The sequence below is a fragment of the Lichenostomus cassidix genome, chromosome 2 (genome assembly GCF_008360975.1).
Source record: "Lichenostomus cassidix isolate B80296 chromosome 2, HeHo_3.0, whole genome shotgun sequence".
NCBI classification, from domain to species: domain Eukaryota; kingdom Metazoa; phylum Chordata; class Aves; order Passeriformes; family Meliphagidae; genus Lichenostomus; species Lichenostomus cassidix.
This window is the reverse complement of record NC_139482.1, coordinates 99,277,787-99,299,817: the sequence shown is the minus strand read 5'-3', so window position 1 is coordinate 99,299,817 and position 22,031 is coordinate 99,277,787. Positions and strand designations below refer to the sequence as shown.

Genomic DNA, 22,031 nt, shown 5'->3' with positions numbered 1-22,031 from the left:
CTCCGGGCAGCGCGGCCGCCGCGATGAAGCCGTGCGAGGAGGAGGAGGAGGAAGGGCGGGCGGCGGCGGGCGGCGGTGCCGGGGACCCCTGGAAGGAGTGCGCGGATGTGGCGGTGCAGCTGGCGCGCCGCGCCGGGCAGGTGAGAGCCGCGCCGCCCGCAGCCCTGCGGGATGGGGCCGGGCCGGGTCGGGCTGCCCCCGGCCGGAGGAGCCTTCTCCCGGCGCGCCCGGGGCAAGAAGGGCCGTACGGGCGCTTGGCTGGGGCGCAGAGCTGCGGAGGGGAGGAGGGCGGCGGGGCTCGGCACCCGCTCAGCCGGGCCCCGCCGGAGCCCTCGGCCGCGGGAGGGATGGCGGCAGCGGGGCCACATGCCTGGGGGCCGCAGACCTGGGGGGCCTCATCCCGCGGGGCAGCTTCCCTCGGGGCCCAGCCCTTGGGGTTACTTCCCTCGGGGGCTGCATCTCTCGGGGGACCCTTCCCTGGGAGGCCCCATCCCTCGGCCTCATCCCTTGAGGGCTGCATCCTTAGGGGCCCGCGTTTGTTTTCAGCAGCTTGTGCAGAGAAAAACAACCATGGCAGGGAGGTTTTGTCTTGTTACATACGGCAGAGTCTTCAGAGTGGCTGAAATTATCTTGCTGTGGACAAACAGCTGCTTGGCGATGGTCTGTAGTAGCTTATTTCAGATCCGTGTTTTTACACAGCAGAAGGTTAGACATACCAGGAGACAGCCTGACCCCGCTCTGTGCAGCAGCAAAACTTCCACCAGCTCTAACAGCCAAGAAATGGGATCAGCAGATTGTTCGATTGAGAAACTGGGTACAACACAAACCTCACGTATTTCTATCTTGCTTCCATTCTGCTCTATTTTGAAACACACTCTGTACCCGTACACTATGATTTAAGGAGCCCCCTTTTCTATCTTGAGTACGTGACCCATAACTTTTCCTTTGTGTGTGTTATTAAACGTATTTTCTCCTTAGTAGAAAACACCCACAAAGATGAACAGAATGCCAGAGGAGAGGAGACTTGTTTTAATAATACAGGGACTAAATGGATAATCCAAATCAGGATGACAGGTCATGCTCTCACAGACTCTTGAAACAGGAGTTTCTCCAGCATAGTCATTCTGCCAGCCATTTCACAAGAGAGATTCATGGCTTGCTCAAACCTCCACACCTAATTTCTCAAAATATCAATTTGTGAAGACAGCTTTAACCTTCTCCAATCATTTCACTCACTCAGAAAATCACAGCTGAACACCTTTTCCTGGAAGAAGTAAACACCCCAGTAGACTAATCCTTGAATCTTGAATCACAGTTTGCCATTGCTACCTTGCAGCTGGCAGGGAATAGCTGATTCCTTGGCGGGCCGAATTTAAACAAACCAAGGATGTTGTTTAAGTAGGACTTTGGAAAGTGGTTTGATTTTTTTTTTCCCCAATTAGTTTTGTCATGATAAGGAATCCTTTTGGTTGCAAAAGCCATTGGAGATCCTTCTGGAAGAAAAAGTGCAGATATGGCTCTATCTTTTATTTAAGTGTCAATCTGCTTCCAGCTATTGCCAAAAGAAACTAGAGCTAAGGACACAAAATGCCGTGTAACATGGGTTTGGTAGGACTGGATTTTTGTTGAAAACTGACCGACAAAAATGTGGGTTATTTTGATCCCCAGAAACAGTCAATTCCACTAGTCAAGTTAATCTTCTTCTTCTTCTTGTCCTCCATACCTCAGACCTTTCCACCTTCACCTCCACCCCCAGAAATCTGTTTGCACTCTCTGTCTCCCCAGGTCCAACTCCTGTTTCTATCCCTGTATGAAATTTTGCCACTTCAGCCTTTCTTTTAAGGTGCTCCATTTCTCAGGACTATGGCAGGTTAGGAGGAGTTGGAATCATTAGAAAGTGTCTACCAGAGGCTTTGGTGCAAAGGCCAACCTGAAGAAAGAAGTGCACTTTCAGATTTTGGATTTATAGGAAAAGTTAACCAGTGATACAGTTTTCTGGTCTCCCCTTTTAGCTTATACAACTATTTGGTTTGTATTGCATTGTGTTTCATGAGTGTAAGTAAAATACATCCTGTTTCCAACAGTTAGACATCTATACTCTGGAATAGTTTCTTCTAAACTTAAAAGGCCAATAAAGAAGTGATGCTTGAATATATGTCAAAAGTGTTGTTGCTGGAGTAATCTCTCTTACTGGGTTAAAATCATTGCCTCTCTTGCCCATTCTGTTGTTTAGTTCTTATTATTTTTATGAAATATCACAGGCTCTCATTTAATATATATGGCTGTTTCATAACGAGAATGGCCACGGTTTTGTAATCTCTGACCTGCTTTAAAATTCACTCTATAAGGCCACACATAACTGCACTTTTTCAAACTTCTCTTCTGTTTTTTCCTGTGAGTAAACCCTCCTTGCTCTGTTCATGAGAGTACATCTGTAGGATTGATATGACTTTTTGCTCAAGAAAAGCAGGCACAACCAGTCTGTTTATCTTTGATGCTGCTGAGAGCACTGAGTAATATCTGCACAGTTCTCTCCAATTGCAGATTGGAAAAGCTTCTCTAAAATGAGTAAACATGCATCCAGCTGAAAACAAGAGTTAGAAACTGACACTATAACCTTGTATATTGAAGTCCAAACTATTATTTCTTTCCTCATTTTTCCCTCTTTTTTTCCTCTTTTTTCCGGAAAATAATTTTGTGAGGCATAAGAGACCTAGCAGAATGCTACTAAAAAATAAAAAGACAAAATTTCCACTGGTATTCTAAAAAGTCAAGATTTTCTTTCCCCCATGTTTGCTCCCAGGGATAATTGTTAGGCTATTTTCAATGGAACATGTAGAGATATTCTAGCAAACCAGATTGGAATTTCCTGAATTATTTGCTTTTTATTATTGCTGAATTATTATGCTTTTTATCTACGTGTTTGATTTTATCAGTGAGCAAATATTTCAGGACAGTATTACAAGCAAGCAAATCCATCTTGGAGCTCCCAGAAGTGTGTGGTGAGTGCAAGCAGTATGGTGAAATGAAATATCTGACACGAGCACACTACTGTAGGTGGCTCTCCTGGCAGCTATTGGAGGAAAAGGCATCTTGGCCCTCTGTCTTTTTCATTCTGCTTCGTTGGACTAAATTTTACAAAGGCATTGAAAAAGGAAAAGTCCAGTACTGACTGTGCCAGTGGCTCCATTTCCCCTGCTCCATGGCAAATGAAGGAGGGAGCAGGGACAACCTGGGTCTTGCTCTGTGGTCTTCATGTCATGGTGTAAATGCCCCTCACTTTGCATAACCCCCCAAATGCTCCCAAGCAGGGTATTAGGATAAGATCTGCATTAGAGGAGAGGCAGCATGGGCTAAGAGTGTTAAATGGCTCTGCTCTAAATAACCATGCTCCTAAAAACCAGTTACTTAGAAATTGCTGAAAAATCTCTGTGATCTAGAGACAGCCCCAGTACAGGGATAAAGTGTAGTAAAATACGTTTATAGCCAAATTACAGCATCTTGGTTGCCAGTTTGATTGTACAATAGGGATAAGGTGCAATCAGCTGTTTCCATTTCATCATCCTGTGTTTCCCTTGGTTTCTGCTTGCCTGCTACCTGTTCCGTAGGGTGAGACTTTTATGGAGCCCCATGTCCATCTGGAAAGACCAGGCAATTGCAGTAGGTATCCACAAACCTTCTTGTAAGGCTTCAGCAAGGAGAGGAGCTGAGTGATGCCCTCAAAGTACTCTGAGCCACCAGGCTCTAACTCTCCTTTGTAGGCAGGGGACTTTTAGGGATTATTCAACACAAATTGAATTCTACACTGCTCTGAGCTATTTGATAGTTTTCCAAAGAATAAAAGCTTTTTTGTCAATTATGCAGGAGAGGTGGTCCTTGTGTGGGACTACTCTGGCTTGGATTGCATACCTGTAGAAGTTTTAGCAAACACATATGAGTCCCTTTAGTCAGACCCTTTGTAAGAGGCAAGAATTGGCAGAATCAGACCTGTCCTTCCTGCGTGCTGGGGGTGAACCTCTAGAGATGTGCCTCCCATTTGTGGCTGGTGACCTCAGCCCAGCACCATGACCTCTGTCCTCCTCTCCTCTTGACATATGGCTTGCACAAGAGGTGGGGAGAAGCAGCTCCTAGTAGGGCTGGTAAATAGTAAATGTGTGTCCTGGCTCCTTGGAGTGGCAGTGCAGAGGAGATGAGTGAGAGGGCCGTCACCCACCGCTTCATAGTGCAGGCACACCCTTGGCTACTCCCACCTCCAAAGTGGCTGGAGCCTCGTGCTGGCCACCAAAGAAACAGACAGGGTGAAAGTTAAAAATGGTGAACAAATGGGTAAAGGATCAGAAATTAAAAATATTAAATTTGAAGCTGGGATGTGCAAAAGATTGTATTCAAACGTGAGAGATCAAGTGCTGGAGCAAAATCAGCTGATTGCAGAGCACATCTGCAGGAGAGGGCTTTCCTCTCCACTTTTCCTCTTTCAGCCAGGCTCAGGTTTGATCTCACTGCCCTGCTGAGCAGTGGCACTGATTTAAATGGCTGCAAAAATCTCAACCTGCTATGCATTAAAACTGAATAGAAGTCAAGAACATGGCATTGCTAAGAAGAAATTAAAATCTTCTCTGTCAAAAGGAGGACATTCCTCATCTTTTTCACAGTGTGAAGTTCCAAGCAGTATAGACAATATGAAAGTAAATAAGAGAAAATAAAATAAAAGGTATCAGCATAGCAGGTTTTTTAGAACACATAACTGAGGCTGATTGGAGTGTTTTGGCTGAAGAGGAGCCCAAGGGTCTTGCTGGAGTTGCATTTTTATGCTTCTATGGTAAAACTTTCAAGAAAACCATACAGGGAATTGAGGGGAGTGAAAAGATTAAGTGTGGTTAATATCTTGATATACAATAATGAACTTTAGCAAGACCTCAAACTGAAAAGTACTACCTGCCCTCACAAGCTTAGTAAATAGGCACAACTGATGTTTTGCAGCTCACACAGAAGAAACATTAGTCCAGATACCTTCTATACTAAGGCAGTAGTCAGCAGTATCCATTACTTGTCAGAACAATTAGCACACCCTTCAAATATAGTATTTTATGCTATGAAAACTAAGAGCTGAGATGACATTTGGGAGTTTCTGGTTCCCTTTCCCATGCATAATACAGCAGAACTTTTGTTTTCTTTGGTCATCAAATATTTCTCAATGGTTTTAAAATACTTTAATCAGAGGAAATTTGGTTAAGCAATTGAAATATATAAATTCCAGAAGGGGTTTGGGATATTGATCTTGTTGCTGCTGGGTTTTGATACTAGAATTCTAAACAAATAAATGGTGCTCAATTTTTACTTTGTTTTGGCTTTTTTAATTTCAAATAATGTATCATTTTCACTGGTTAAAAAATAAGCAATCTCCTTTTGCATCCTGCCCCTTTCTTTTTGTTTATAATGAAGAAATGAAAAAAAAAACCAGAAAGAAAATGGGGAAAAGATGTTTTCCCATCTTTCATTAACTGTTTTCCCATATGTGCATTTGTACTTGAGTTTGTAACAGTAAAACCCTTGAGAATGAGATGAAGACATTTCCAGAAGAGGATCCAGGTTTAAATCATTGGTTTCATATTTAGGGAAAGCTTCAGTTTTTGTTTTTGTTAAATACATGGCAATTCTTTGGGAACCAGAGGGTAGTCAGCACTTGAAGCTCCAAAAACCCACAAGGAAGAATAAACTGTGTGTCTTTGTTGGCAAAATGGAAACCTATTAAGTTTGCCTTGTTGCATATCTTTTAAAGTAAGACAGCAGTGGGGTATTTGCCCTGTGAATTAGGAAAAAAAAAAAAAAAAAAGAGGGAGAGAGAAGAAAAAGGGGTTTCCTTGAAAAATGGCTGAGCCTTGAGGCTTCTTCTTACCTTGTGTGTATTTTGGTAATTTTCTAAATCGTGATGACTGCCATCATCCTTTTATTCCGTCAGTTGCATCCCTTAATCAATCCTTTTCTGAACTGTCAGGAGAGGTTTTTGCAGAGTGATTCAAAATGCCATGTTCCCAAAGAAAACTCATTAGCTCAGAAGGATTTTTTGTCAAAAAATTAGAACAGCCTCTGGTAGAATTAGGCCTACAGCTGTTTTTCAGGATTAGCTATATTTTTTTCAGTGAAGATATTATTTTAATATGCACAGGCTGAATGCCCAACAAATCTGATTTATAAACTTCTGTTTCAGATTATTAGGAAAGCTCTAACAGAGGAAAAACAAGTGTCCACAAAGACATCTGCAGCAGATCTTGTGACAGAAACTGATCATTTTGTGGAAAATTTAATTATTTCTGCTCTGAAAGAGAAGTTTCCTTCCCACAGGTGAGTTCCTATAGAAAGAAACTATCAATGACCTTTTTTTGTTCTTTAAGTGCTATATATCTGACTGGTATTTAAAGGGAGCTTTAAGTCTGTATGTCTTTCTTACATATTATCCAGTTGCTGTTGGACACTTTCATAGGACTCCTATTTTCAAAAAAGTACCATTTCCTTATGCTTAGTACTTGATATTTTCTAATAGTTATGTCTCTTTATATATGTATTTAATTGCAATGTTTCCCCTGTAGGGACATCATGGATGAGGGTTTCCTGTGGATCTCATGATGTTCAGAATACTGGTCTGTTCCCTATTGTATAAGAATTATGCTAAGGATATCTATGGAAATATAGCAGAAATAAATGCTAGCAAAGGTCCCAACCTGCAGACCTTTCCTGTTGCCATCACACACAAGCATTTGCCAGATCAGGACAAGTAAAAGTGTATTTAATCACATATACCTTGTGTTCTATAGGGAGAAGATCAGTGAGAAGCAGGGCTGTTTATTGTCATGATCATTATCTGATGCCTATTCATAAACAGGCTATAAATTACTACATGGGGTGCAAACCCAAGGTGTTAAAAGTAGATCAGGTTGTCAATTCTTCTTGAATTATTGTGGTCAACTTGAAAATAACAACTCCGCGCATACACAGATTAGAGAGAGGGTGTGTATTAGTTGCCAGGTTTGGTTTGATGCAGAGACTCTGCAATCATTTTCTACATTTGACTTCAGTGGATAAAACTAATTTTCCTGCAGAGCCTGTGTATCCCATAAATATTGCCTGACTCCCTTCTAACTGTGGGCATCTGTGATGGAGATGAGTCTTGCATTCTAGCACAGAAATCAGCAAAGAGGAAAATCTGGAGGGCTCAGCTACTAATCTGATTGTCAGCAATGCTGCTGGGCAAAAAAAGCACCACTGTAAGAAGGAGCAGAAAGCATATTTTATACTAAATATGGCTTTCTAAATATGTGTTGTTTGTGATGGCATATTGAAGCAGTACTGTACAGCAGAATGTGTGGTTCTTGGCTGCAATTCTCAAGAGAGTGCCAGGCTTTACAAGCCTATTATTTGTGTAATATTCCTTTTGCTATTGCTGGCTGTGCTCTTTGCTCATCTCCACTCTTATGTTAGTTTTTTTCCTTGAGCAGTCTGGCAGAGAACATAAAACATACATATTTCACATAAAATGCAAATCATCAGACACACTCAAGTTACTCAGAATGGGAACAAAAGTTGTAAGGTCAACATAGACCTAGGAACTGGAAAATCTCAGATTTTATCAACTTTCGACTCAGAACTATTAACTTCTGACTTTACAAAGTAAATTAAAGAATTTCCATTTCTTCAAGACAATTTTATTTTGTTGATATTCGTTGTTGGATTTGGTTAGAATTTGTTCAGATAATTAATGCATTTAGATTAAACAATAGATTAAAACTAAATTCAGCTAGACTAGATTAAAACACTTGTAATGAGGAGTCTACAGTAGCAGTCAAGGGTTAAATTAAAGTACAATGAAAATATTAAGATTATTTAAATTGTATTTGGTCTTTCCCCTAACCTGGCTGTTGAAAGCAGCATGGAAGATTTCTGTTATTTCTTTTTCTTCTAAATGATCTTGATTCTTATGTCCTCTGAATCAAAAGTCACTTTAGGAATTAGAAAAATTAAAAGGGATCTTATTAGCATCTGCCATTTGCACTGAGGTGCTTAGGAGTCTTGAGATACTGGAAATGTACTCAGAAGTAAAGAGAAATATTAGGAAAATCTGTTCCAAAAGTAATTCTGTCCCATGTTTCTTTTTTCGTCTCTCTTCTTGGCTAAGTGATATGTGTCATCTTCATTCACACTTCACTCAAGTTTTAATCTTTGCTCACTCTTCAGAGCTCTGATGTGCCCCCAGTGAGTCTTTTCAAAAGGATATTTTTTCAGATAGATCAATGAGTTGTGGGAAGGTACAGCCAAAATACCAGGGGCTACTGCTTGCAAAAGGCTATCCTAACATTTGCCCTTGCTATGATTACACAAGCTGTCATCTTTTGTGTTACTTGTGGCCTTAGTTCTGCAGACATTAAAATCAGGACACAGCAGTTTAAGAGGGTGACATCCAACTCTGGCTTCCCAGCTTTCTGTCTTCAGATCCCTGAAAGCAGACAGGTGAGGGACAGTCCCAGTTTGAGTCTCCTGCACTCGACTGATATCATTCCTGCTGCAGACAATGGTGTATTACAGCTTCCCTACTGTTCTTGCAATGAATTTCAGAGTGGCACCATGGTATGAACAGATGTAGTCTAAGGCTTGGCAAAAATTACTAGACTCATTTTCAGTGGGAGTAAACTGTAATCCAGATTTGAAGAGAGGTCAGCGGAGCTGGCAGGCTGGCATATTAAATTAACTGTTTTAATAAAGTGGTTACCCCTCCCACTTCTCAAGCTGTTCCTAGAATTTACTCCAGTACTTCACACTGAGTGTTTTGCTTAGTTTACAGGTTTTTACAGGACACAGAGCAACACACCCAAAGTTGACCTGGCAGGACTCTCACATTTCCCAGTATTGTCTAGCAGCAAAGGAGTTTTTTTTGTAACCCATTAGCCCAGATTTCATAAAGCATGCACCTAATTTCTCCTACACCCAATTTGGAAAAATTGGTCTTGAGCATGAAGACCTTTTCAGTGGCACTGCTGTGCCCCAGTTCCAGGTTAGCATTTCTGGCTCATAATACTTGAGGGCAAATCATCTTACACACAAATACTCCTGCCTTTAAAGGGCTTCTCATTTCACTTCTCTTTGACTGGCAAGACAGCAGCTACAGTTCAAGCTCCAGCTGGAGGAGCTGGCAGAGGGTTGAAGCAGAGGTATAATTTACGTGGAATATGGATAATCTGAGGTGGGATGTAAGGTGCTCCACCTACAAGATGAACCTCCTCTGCATCCAGCAGAGCAGACAAGGCATGGTTGGGTTTGGATGCTAATTACAGGATTTGTAAAAACAAAAGTCAAGTGATACATCACCAACAAGACAAAATAATGGAATGTTTAGAGCATGGAGTCTGCAAAGTGTTAAACTGGGAGCTTCAAACACTTGTTCAAGTCTTTCTTGTTTCTCAGCTGTGCACTAGCACACTGTCCTTCAGCTGTTTACTTTAATGGAGATGAAAATAGTAACAAACACTTCCTAATTCCCTCTTTGTACCAGCTGGGGGTCTATAATGCTAACAAAATAGTCTGTTTCTGCTTAGGTCAGGGCAGAGTAAGTTTTGAAAAATTCAAGAAGTCTCCTCCTCTACTGTCTGCAGAACATTTTAAGTTCATGGCTTCAAGTGTTGTTTGGAATCGTGAAGTGCAGGTTGAGAACACAAAGAAAATAGCTTCTACTCTACTGCTAGAGAAGCAACTGTTTCTACAAAAGACATTTTCTCTTTATTTTATCCATATTTTTCTTTTTGTGTCTTTGAGAGAAGCTTTTTTGCCTTCAAGCGTTTGCAGGAACTCTGAATACCACTACCAGCTGTTCGAGTGTGAAGCCACCAGCAGGATTCATTACTAGCAGTTGGATTCTACTGCTTCTGTACATATAGAGCTTTATGAAAATCTGTGAGAGTAGCACCTGCACATCTCTTACAGAAAGAGACCTTGGGCAGTTCATGGGAGAGCAGGGATAATTAAGGTCGACAGGAAACATGCAAGAACTGGATGTTCGTTTCCCAGGGAAAAAGGAGAAAAAAAACTACTAAAAGAAACTGGGACAGAACAGCAGAAGAGAAGATGATCTCAGATTTCATTTTGTGCCTTGTGCATCCAAACAACAAACAAACAAAAAATAATTTGTTGATTTTTTTTCTGGGTCATGGGAAAAAGAAAGTCCAGCTTTGTAAACCTTTTAATTTCCTGAGACAGACTACTGTAAAAAATACAAATAGGAGCAAGATTATGGATTTTCTAAGACTGCATTATTTCCTGCTGACTGAATTTGACTACAAAAGAGAAGCAGGTAGAGTTTGCAGTTTATATTACTTACTGCAAGAGACAGGCCTAATCCATAAAATTAAAATTGACATTAAAAAGTCTTCTCCTTGCGTTCCAAGGATGCCAGTTCAGATCCATTTCGGCATTAGTTTTCCTGGCTTCCTTAATGGTATATTGGGGAAGTGAACATAAGTAGAGCACTTTTTCTGCCATGTAAAATAGTATGCAGTAGAGTCAAGAACTCTCCCTCAAAGTCTCTATGAAAGTTACCAATTCCTGAATTAAAAAAGTGACGTGTTTGTTTACATCTATCCAGAAATGTTTTAGAGAGAGAGAGAAGTTATCTCATAAAAACCAGAGACATGGATGTGTACTTTCCAAGTCACATATTTAAACTAATATTCTGGGACACTTGTTTTACCCTTGCACCAAATGCAGGTTTATTGCAGAAGAATCCACTGCTGCAGGTTCAAAATGTGTCCTCACCGACAGTCCGACCTGGATTATTGACCCTGTTGATGGAACGTGCAACTTTGTGCACAGGTAAATGGACAGCGGGCTGGGAAACGCATCAAAAACCAGCATGTAGCTTCTCACAAGTCCTCCCTTCCTCTTAAAGGTGCTTTTACCCAGTAGGTTGGCTGCTTTGATTCAGACAGGAGTCACCCCTTTATCTGAGGGAAGCTGTGTTGGTGCTGTTATCTGAGCGTGAGCTGGAGTTTCTCCTGGGTGCCTCCCAGCCTGCAGCTCCTGGCTCTCAGCTCCTTCACACACAACCACCACACATCAACATGCACAGACTGGAGCAGAGCTGCAGGAACAAGGCTGTGCTGTGAGGACACTTGGCCCAGCACCTCCAGTGGGTTTCACACATTCCTTCTAGGAGTGGTGTTTGCTCTCCTTCGCACACAAGCGCTTCATTCTCCCTGGGAAGCACAACCATTGTGTGTGTGTAGAGTAGCATTGAGAACCAAGCTGTATAGAGATAGTGGGTTTAAATTTCCAAAGTGCCTCTACAAAATGAAATCTAGGGGTCATTACTGCAAAAATTATGACTTGGAAATCTAGGGGTCATTACTGCAAAAATTATGACTTTTTATTCACCGTTTGAGTGCTAGGAGTTGTAAACTGATGACTATTCATAATATTTCTACTTAAAAACCCTCAGTATGCTCTGCCTTATAGGTAGCAGCTTAAAATAACTGCAGCTTTCATGAAAACAACCCAAAAAAAGGCATTTCCTTGACTTTTGGTGTAATTACACGGAATTCTAAGGGAGGTTGGGGGGTGTCATGTGATGGTGTTTCATGCAATTAAGTGAAATTTCCTCTTTCTAGCAATATTTTCTGGACTTTGAAGGCCTTTTTAAAATGTATTTTTAAGAAATTAATTTATTTCATTGTTTAAAATGCAATAATTATACTGCAGTCAAAAGGACCAAATTAAATACATGATCATCATTTTGAAAAAGGAGAGCGCAGAGGAACTGTTTTGCTTTTATGGTGTCAGCTACAAGGTATCTCTATGCTACTTAATTGCTGCCTCAGATGCATAGGTTGAACAAAATGTGCTCTTAAAAGCAGTGACTTGTTATAAAATTAGTGATTTTATACTGGGTAATTCAATTACACTAAAGCAAAAACATCCGTAACATATACGACATGTTCAGTATAAAAATTATGATGTCTTCATGTGTTTAGTTTTTGCCTTCTCCCATATTAACTTACATATTTAAAGGAACTGACAAAGTTGAAGAGGCTGACAAAGGAGAAATAGTATAATGTCAAGTGCATTTTGACAAGTAAACTCACAGAGCTCCATGTGGAGTTTTTTTGCCTAAGGGGGTTGCATAAGGAGTGAGTTGAGAGATTTTTCATCAGTACTACTTCATTTCTTATTTTTCACAGATTTCCAACAGTGGCAGTGAGCATTGGATTTGCTGTTAACAAAGAGGTAAGATGGGCACCTGAGAGTTAGCTAGAAGTCTCAAAACCATGTGGGAACTTTAAATAAATAAAAATATTTTTTAAATCAGTCACTACTCAGGTTTTTCCATGCTTTTGAAATGCATCTGGTCATACTCTACTCATCTAAAATTGTAGTCCTGAAAAACTTATTTACACAAACTGGCAATTAAAAGAGAATTCTATGAATTATTGTAAGTATTACGGGATTTATTTGGAGAAAGTACTAGTGTGAGCAATTTTAATTAGACAAAATCATAATAAGTTCAATTTAGCACTGCCTCTTCATAATTTAAAAATATCTCCCAGTGTTCCTGTGTTATTATTATTGCTTCTTTCCTGCTAGCAGTATCTGTGAAAGCTAACTCCTGCTATGAGTCAATGTAGAACTGATTTTATGAAGAGTGCAAAATTATGGGCCCATTTTATTTAATCTGCTTTTGTATTTTTCTTAACATAGTAAAATAGCTATGTTTACTACATGAGAGCTTGATTTATGGTGAGGGTGGGAAGGTACCTAGCCTTCCAATGTGCCATTTTGATTTTCCAGGTTATACTCATTCGTGCTAATTTCTCTAGATAGTGCTGGTTTACAGTTTGATATATATCTACAGAATAACTAGTGATTCAAATTGCCAATGAATGTGCTTCTTTCAGCCTAATTCTACAATCTTAAATATATGTATAGCTTTGAGTGAAGCCAGCAAGAATTCTGTGCAGTAACAACCTGGTTTTCAGATGTGCTAGTACCTCTTACTGATTTAAACAGAATAGTGTTGTGTACTTCTCTGGTTAGACTTTTCAAACATGAAAAGTGCAGAGAAATGCTTCCATGCTTTTCTGAAATTTATTCATTGCCAAAGGTCCTTTTGAACGCTACATATTATTACCAGACAGCTTTCTCTAATATTTATGTTTTCTAGAACACCATCGTGATTTTGATGCTGCATATTTTGGGTTATGTAAACTAAACAAAGCTGAAACAAAAGTAAAGAATGATGTTAAATCTCCCTTAGTTAAACAAATAGGACATGCAGAAAAAAGAGTAAACTGAAAAGGAGCCAAAGTACACACAGGGGAACTGGCCTGATTATAAGCCTTGAACAGTACTGAAGAAATTCCTGCAGATGTCTTTAGGGAAAGAGTCTATTAATAGTGTGCTCCTCAAAAACAAACCCCTTGGTTTAGATGGGACCTCAAGGTAGGGAGCCAGGACAGTCTATTCCCTTTGAATTGACTCTGATGAACACCAAGTGCAGCAGGGAAAGACTTGGAGTCTAGAACATCTAAGATGTTTTCTTGACCTTGTGGCCAACACCTCGGGCAAGTCACTTAATTTTTATGTGCCCCTAAATTAAATAATGCTAATACTGCTTATCTAAGGGTGATTTTCAGAGCTGACCCTTGAAGTTAGTAAAGTGCTTTAAAGTTGTTTGGTGGAGCCTTTTAAAGTAATAGAAATTTTAAATACCAAGAGTTAAATTCTGACCCTCTTTTCATTCATAAACAGAATCTCCCACAAAAATTCCAGTGTTGCACGTTCTTAAGCTTTCATTGAGGGTATTTCTGTCCAAACTCCTCCTTTTGGAGTCCTGTGACTTCAAGAGATTCTCACTAAAGGATTTTGCAGAGAAAGATTTGAACAAGTGACTAGAATGTACTGCTTTGATTGAAAAGGCAGGCAAATGAAATGCACCACGAAAGTTGAGGTGCCTACAAAAGCATCCACTGTTAATAAAGAGGGTGCCATGACTCCTGAGTTTGGATGCCTGACTGACCCTGGGGCTGCAAGTCTTTGAGGTCCAGCTGAAGTCAGTGGGGTTGCTTCAAGGAGTAACTGCTCACCAGTGAAAGCAAAGTATTCAGAGTCTTCCCTCCGAGGTCTTGTGTGTTTTCAGTAAAAACATTCGATTGAATTTGAAATTAGCTCAGTATTTAATCCATTCTAATGTGAACAGAAACAAACTGCAAGTAAGAATTTAGATGATCAGGAACACATTGCATTAACTTCTCTTTATAAACTGAATTTTATATGACCTATATCTTAGTATCACAGTAATAGTAAAATTATTCCAGTTTTTTAGCATCAGTATAATCTTTATTATGTGTACCAATTAAAATATTGCTGATCTTTCTGCCATTAGTAGTTGTGTATATTTATGATGAGTAATTTGAGTTGCATTCATTTCTTTCCTTTTCAAAATCTTAAAGCTTGAATTTGGTGTAATTTACCACTGCACTGAAGAACGATTATACACTGGTAGAAGAGGTCAAGGGGCATTTTGTAATGACAAAAGGCTTCAGGTATCAAAAGAGACAGGTTGGTCTAGATTTTGTTAGAACTCTAAAAGGAATATGTTAATTTTGTTTCAGAGTTGTTGCAAATCATCATTAGGATAATGAACGTCATTATCCTGATGGAAAGTATTTCACCTGCATGATAATTTTGATGTTTTGTGTTTGTTTTTTTCTGAAAAATCACAACTTTCCTCCTTTTCTTTTTAAAATATACATCTTCATATGAACTATTTAAATGATCCTGAATTATTTTGCTTCACAACCATTGTTTAAAATAAGGTAGAATGTGTAGATTCACCAGTTTCATTTCAGCTGAGCACTGGCATAACTTTTTATAAGCAAGATGCAATGGGAATGGTGAATCAAATTCAGAGTACTATGGTGGCTGCTATTCACTTATTTTGCAATGAACTTGTATGTCACAGAGTGTATGATGTCTGTAGGCATTTGTGCTAACTGTAAATCAAAGGATGCATGCTTCATTAGGGGTTCTTTAACAGCTTGCTCTGGTGTGTGAGGTATGTTTCCATGTACAAATAGCCAGCAACACTTTGTCAACACTTTAATGGTACTCTTTTATTGGGAGACCAAGTCACAGATCTGTCTGTTTACCTAATGATTACAGAAAGCAATAATTTGATATTATTTAGAGAAGTTTTCTTTTACTTAGTCAAAATGCAGAGGAGAGAACAGCACTCAGTTGTAGGTGGAAGCAGACATATGCCAAAATTTACACCACTCTACACAGGAGGTGGTAAAAATTTCACCCCAAAGAGAGATTTAATGAGCTCAAAACACAGTAAATTCAAGCAGCTTGACCTGTAAATTTCCTTAGTGCCTCAAGCAGACCCTGCATCAAAATTTCTCCTGAAATTTGGGAAGTTTGGCTGGGATCTACCTATTGGGAGAGACAGATTGTAAAGTCAGTGAGCACTAAGATTTTAATAATTGATTATACAAAGTATTTTTATCAGTGCTCAAATATCTCATATTCAAAAAAAGCCTTTACTGGCAGAGACTATTAGGAACAACTAGGGGTGCTCCCAGTTGGGCTGGATGAACCACTGTTGAAATGGCCTCACATGCTTTTGCAGTCAGAGAGTTCTGGTTTCCAGTTGCGCTATGAACAATTTTGGCACATGTCACTTTTGTCTTCCTTTCTCTGGACATCCAGTCTGTGTGGGTGTCTAGAACATAGCAAGGGAAGTAGACTTTCTGCTCTTCCAAATGCTTTGAAATTTTCTTTTGTTTTGAGATACATCCTTTGGTGGTGGGAAGTTTTCACCAGTGAAGCTGGAACTGCTTTAATCAGTATTTTAAATGTTTTAAATCACAGTTGCTCTGTAAGGGCTGTGAAGTAAACCAACCCTGGAAGAGAGACTGTGTTTCCCTGTATGTGCCACTGGAACTGAGGTGGCCATGATGTGTTTGAGATCTAAGCTGTCATGTTACTTCCTGCCATTTGTTTTCAGGAAATGGGGTTTTTGTATGACGATGATCTACACTGTACATTCATTGTTCAGATTTAATCATCTGAAATCACAGCCCAGGCAAACTCTCTTCTTTGTCAACACCCAATTTTTGTAGAGGTTTGGTATGGGAGTCCACACAGTTTTTATACAATTAAATCAAGGATTCATCTTCCCTGCTGTATTGAGGGATACTTTCATCTCATGCTCAGATTCATGTCAGGCCTTACATGTGTTAATACTGTAAATGTATTTTCTTTTTTTCATCTTCTGTGGTCAACAGAATTTATCTTTTCCTCATAAATTTATCCATATCACTGTTAAATCTTTTCTACTAAGCCTACTTTTATTTTTTTGCCTCTATCAGAAGGAGGAATAGTCAGTAAATTTTATCTCATATCTGGTATTCCTGAAATCTCATAGTGTTTTATGATCAGCCAGCTCCTTTTTCTAAGCAGAGAGCTCCTTCTTAGGTGCCTTAGTCTCTTCATCCAATTTCTAACTGTAGCCTTGATGAAAATCAAAGAGATCCATTTATGCACTAGAAATATCTTTAATCACTCAAAAGAACAACTGTCTCAGTCACAACCTAACTATGACTGGTGTGGTGTGAATGCTTGGTGCACTTCAGCAATGAGATGGGCATTAAATGTTCTCTAATTATAAACTGGGTTTGTTATGCAAAATAATCTAAGGCAGATTGCTTTCACCATCCAGAGTTTTCAGTAGTGGCTAAGCAACAAATACCCTAGAGCATGCCTGGATTGGTGTTTTCTATTTTAACACAGTAATTTAAAAAGCAGCAGTTAAATCTATGTTCCTAGAATTATGATTTGTGACACCCTGTATCTTTTAATCTAATTACATACCTGTTACTCACCAACCATTTTACCACATTGCTTGAATCCACAAGGTTCATCTGCAATACTAAATTCTTTAGTAGCCTGTTTAATTAAATGGTGTCTCACTCCAGCCTAATTTGCTTTTGAAAACCTCCTTGCTCCTTCTGCTGAGAACTTTCAGCTTATGCAGGCAGCTGTAATAACCACATAGACATTCCCTATCCTAATGAAAGCTCCACCTTTAGCCCAGGGTAGGAGGTGACACCTAGCATTTGGCACAGCCCAGTTAGTGAGTTCTCAACCACTAAACCTTTGAGTTTTGTCATCCCTTTAACACCTCTGAGTTCAGCTGGCACAGCAGAAGCAGGGACACTTGATCAACCCTCTCCACCTACATTGGCACACGCTTGTTATAGCCTGGCAGCATTCAGATCTCACGTGAGGACTGCTCCAACACCTTTCAAGTCACTGTGAGTCTCTCCTTTGACTGTACATGAGGCTGGTATTTCCATCTGCTCTAGGGCAGCATTGCCTTTGCTGAACACAAGAAAAATAGAACATTCATGGATTATTATTAATAAAGATACTGCTTTAATTTGTCATAAGAAGGGGTTTTTTCAGTTGTAAGGTGTCTCCAGTCTTTGAAATGTCAGAATGAGCTATTAGTAGGTGACTGGTGATTTAGAGAGAAAATTTTCTTTCATCTTACTGGGTTCCCAAATGTTTATAATTGGTTAACAAATTAAATTAAAATTCCCTATTCAAGATTTATCCTGTTTTCAAAGATTAATAGATTAGCATCATTAACATTTATAAGGTTCCTGGATTATTTTTAGTTGACTGCTGATATTCGTGAATTTGCCAAAAGGTGACTGGTCAATGAAATAAAAAAATATATGGAAAGAGAAGGAATGTAAGAATGCATTCTTGGTTTTAATCCTCCTGTTTTTTGGGTTTTTTAAGTGTGATTAGAACAGACCATTTGATAGGAGAAACTTAGTCTTGCTTGAATTTTTATGCAAAGTTGTCGCTTATTCTATTAAAAAGTTTGGGGTAGAAAAAGGAATGTGAAAATTATTTTTGTCTGAAAAGTCCATTAATGTTTAATTTAAAAACAAGTTTATGGAACCTACCTGAAAGTTGTTGAATTAATGGAAACATCTCCCTACTATTGCAGATATCTCGAAGGCCTTAATTTTAACAGAAATCGGTCCAAAACGTGACCCTGCGACTTTGAAATTGTTCCTTGGTAACATTGAGAGATTGCTCAAGGCCCAAGCACATGGGTAAGATATTTTGCAGTATATGTCTCACATTTGTGACCAAAAAGTCATGTGTTGTACACACAGGTTGAAGTCAAAAGCATTTTCTGCTTTGTGTTCCTGTGGGCTGTAGGGTCCGTGTCATTGGGAGCTCAACGCTGGCTCTGTGTCACTTGGCGTCCGGCGCTGCAGACGCCTATTACCAGTTTGGGTTACACTGCTGGGACCTGGCAGCTGCCACTGTCATCATCAGAGAGGCAGGTGGCACTGTGATAGACACTTCAGGTGAGCAAAATGCCCTTGTTTTTCCATTGACTGTTGGGGGAGTGAGTGAGTGGCTCCCTTGGGGCAACGTGTGTCACCTCAGTGCAGTCCTGCCACTGGGGCTCTGCCTCATTTCTAGCAATATCCTGTAGAAAGGTCTGTACTCTCCACTAGACTCAGGCTGGTTATTTGGAACACACTGATGTAATTCCAGCATGGGGTTTCATCACATCAAAGGTCTTCTGAGTCAGACTGTATTTCCATGACTTTGAGTAGTTCCCTTGAAGCATCATATTTACAGTAAGGAACTGGCCCAGGAGATTCGCAGGCACATTCCAAAAAGATTTCAACAGAGACATCTTCCCAAGAAAGGAGGATTCTGAGGTACAAGTTTGAACATGTATGACTAGAAACTACTCAGAGGGAGTAAGGGATAGCACAATCTCCAGATTATTACTTAATTAATTTAAATGGTACACATCTCAGAGTAATGGTTTACTGGTGACCAGAACCTGGATACTGTGGAAAAATCTGGTGGATTAAGAAGGGTATGCTGAATCAACTATCCCTTCCCATTGCTAGAAGGGGTGAATATTGCGTTTATTGTTGGGTACTGAACAAATCTAGGCACTTTATGCTTCTCTTGTATACTTTGGCTGTGTATCTAGAATTTTCTAAAATAATTTTTTGCTGGAGATTTCCATGTAGGAGTTGTTGAATTAGGCTGTCCTTCCCACCCCAAAAGGAGCTACTGTACGAAGCATACTTCTGTATGAAGTAGTTTCAGTGTTTCTGACCCTATCTAATTACAGCATGGCTTATATTTAAGACACTTCTCGTTAATCCTCTTGCCCTCAGGGGGACCTCTGGATCTTATGTCCTGCCGAGTGATTGCTGCAGGCACGAGAGAGATGGCCATGTTCATAGCTCAGGAAATACAAACTATTCACTACAGACGGGACGATGAGAATTAGATACTTACTGTGTGCAGTTTGCCCTCCTGAACTATGTAACGTTTGCAAGATGGGTGTCTTGAAAGGGTACGTGATTTCAGCAGGATGATTTCTGTGGAGATTTTCTGTGTCAAATATTTTTTATAAATTTATTACAATGTGGGAAGGCATAGGGAGATTTTTAAACCTCTGAGAATTGTGTTTCCTTTTTAATATGTATCTCTTTCAGCAGTATCTTTTTTATAAGATAGAATATTTTACTTGTAGCAAATTAGTCTGAAAATTAAGTTGTAATTTCATATCTGTGGGGCTGATATTTTGTCTTTTGTAACATGCAGCTAAAAAAACGGAACTTTATTTTTACAGATGCAGATCTCAGGTAAATGAGCTTTAGGACTGTAGTGAAGGAGGAGTAGTTGAGATGTGTGCCTATAATACCCTTGTTCCACGATACTTAAGAATGCAATAAAAATGACATTGTTGTTTCCTAACGACGTCATAGCTCTGTATCCATATCTGTACCTGTATGTGTGTCTGTGTGTGTACATATATGTGTGTATCTACACCTGTATGTGTATATGCATGGATGCACACACATACCCAGCTGTGTATGTGTATATATATGGGTATCCTGGATGTTTACAGCAATTTAGAGAATGCATAGACAGAAGAAAGCTAATATTGGAAGCTATTTTCAGGTAATGATTTAGGTTACTTAGGTGATTCCAGTCGGGGCTACCCAAATGGCAGATAGCAGAGCTGACCATGGAAAATGTTTAATTGTTTTACAAACTGCCCAGCTGGTTTTGTTTCCCTTCGTCCCTCTGCATGGGCATAAATCATACTGTCCTGTAGGCCTCTGTAAGATACTCAAACCTCCAAACACTTACTACCATAGAGTAATTATAGTTAAAACCAGGAATATTGAACTCAAAACTGAGTTATTCACAGTATTAACTATGACACACAGCAGTAGGAGGCCAGCAGAATAGAGCACAGTGTCAAAGAGCTGCTGATTTTGGAGAAACTTGGGACAGAATGGCAGGATTTGGCTCCTTACAGGCAAGTTATTAAAAATATGCACATAAGAAAAGCTTGCTAAAAGTTGTAAATCACATGCCCTTCTTGCACAACGTTGTAATCACACTTTTTGGTCAGAAAAACCAGTAAAGTCTGTTACATAGATTTCCTAAATACACAGTTGTTCTTTATCCCTTTATCTAGCCAGTAATTTCTAGTTAGACTGTGTTTTAAGTCATGAGCACAGGGAAAATACAAGTGTGTTGAGAAAAGCAGTTGATATTAAATCACTTCTATTTTTTCTTCAAAAAATTAATTAAAAGGTATCTCTTTTCTGTAAGAGTGCAAATTGAATAAAGGAATGAGCCAAAAGAGTTGGTTAAAAATTTAACCTTTTTTGTACACTGCATGTGTAGACTTTGTAAACATGTTCAGATATCTGCTTAGAAGATACAAACTAAACAATATTTTTAAAAATAACCTTGTGTGTGTTTCTTGCAATGAAAAATGTTTTTCACTGAATATAACATGAAGTTCTGTGTGATTTCTTGATTTTTTTTAAATGAGAAATACAAAATATTGACTCTGTGAGGAATATCTAAATCCAGCCAAGCATTTAAAAGCTGATGGTTCTTGCCAGAAAATCAACACTTTCCATGACAGTGATCAATGCTTTGTCACTGCTCCCTTTTACCCCCTCCATCTCTTTGTACCCCTGTTTGGAAAAAAAGATTGTAAACCCTCTGGGGCAGGGACTATAGTGCTTTGGCTCTGGGTTTTCACAGTGCTAATAGGATGAGATTCTGGTCCATAACTAGGCACTGAGGTGCTCTAATAATACAAATAATAAATGCTAATGGGCTCACTTGTCTCTTGTTCACTGTCCCCCCAGTTCCCAAGTGCACAGGAGATGGGAGTGGCAGATGCAGAGCTTGGTGGCACCGCTCTGATTCCAGGGTGCTTAGCCCTGGCAGCCGTGGGAGCAGCTGGGGCTTTGCTCGGGCTTGTGCCGTGGCTGAAAGCCCTGTAAGGAAGCTTATGCTGGCAGGGAATCAAGTGTGGTGGAAGCTCAGCCCCACTTCATCCTCTCCCCCTCCTCACCCCTTCCCCCCACCGCTGCTCCGGGAGAGGAGCATGTGTGAGAAACTGCTCCATGGCTCTGGCGAGGTTTCCCAGCAGCTCAGCTCGCTTGTACAAAGGAAGTCTCTGACCCAGTTAGGGCTGGTGTGCCCTGCCATCCCGGAGCTTGGCAAAGCAGGGAAATGTGTGCATCCACTTCAATGGCACATGCCAGCGATTTGCAAAGCTGGGAGCCAAGCAGGACAGGAAGGGAGAAGTGTGGAAACCCATTCCCAAGTTCTAATTTGTGCCCAGGATGCAGTTTGGGGTTTTTTTTGGGCTGTAGTCCAAGTATGTTAAACTGACCGTGTGTGTGGGGAGCAACAATCCTATCTCCCCCACCTCCTCTGCTGCCTGTGTGCCAGGACAAACATTTCTGAACCCTTCCAGGGGACCAGATGAGTGAAGTGATCTGCCTGCAAAGTACCCCAGTAAACAGCAAAGGGATTATGTTCGAGGCACACCATTTTTCCAAGCCAATTCAGTTCCTGGCCACCCTGAGCGGCTGACTTCAGGCACCAAAGGGGGT

At 40.1% G+C, this 22,031-nt stretch overlaps 1 protein-coding gene across 1 annotated transcript; it reads left to right on the top strand.

Annotated features, from left to right (window-relative positions):
• Positions 1-5: 5 nt before the first annotated feature.
• On the top strand, positions 6-21,248 carry IMPA2 (inositol monophosphatase 2). Its single transcript, XM_085052528.1, has 8 exons — positions 6-140; positions 6,209-6,342; positions 10,750-10,854; positions 12,219-12,264; positions 14,487-14,595; positions 18,062-18,170; positions 18,280-18,431; positions 19,269-21,248. The coding sequence occupies exons 1-8, from the start codon at positions 24-26 to the stop codon at positions 19,382-19,384; spliced, it is 888 nt and encodes a 295-aa protein (XP_084908654.1). The 5' UTR covers positions 6-23; the 3' UTR covers positions 19,385-21,248.
• Positions 21,249-22,031: the final 783 nt, after the last annotated feature.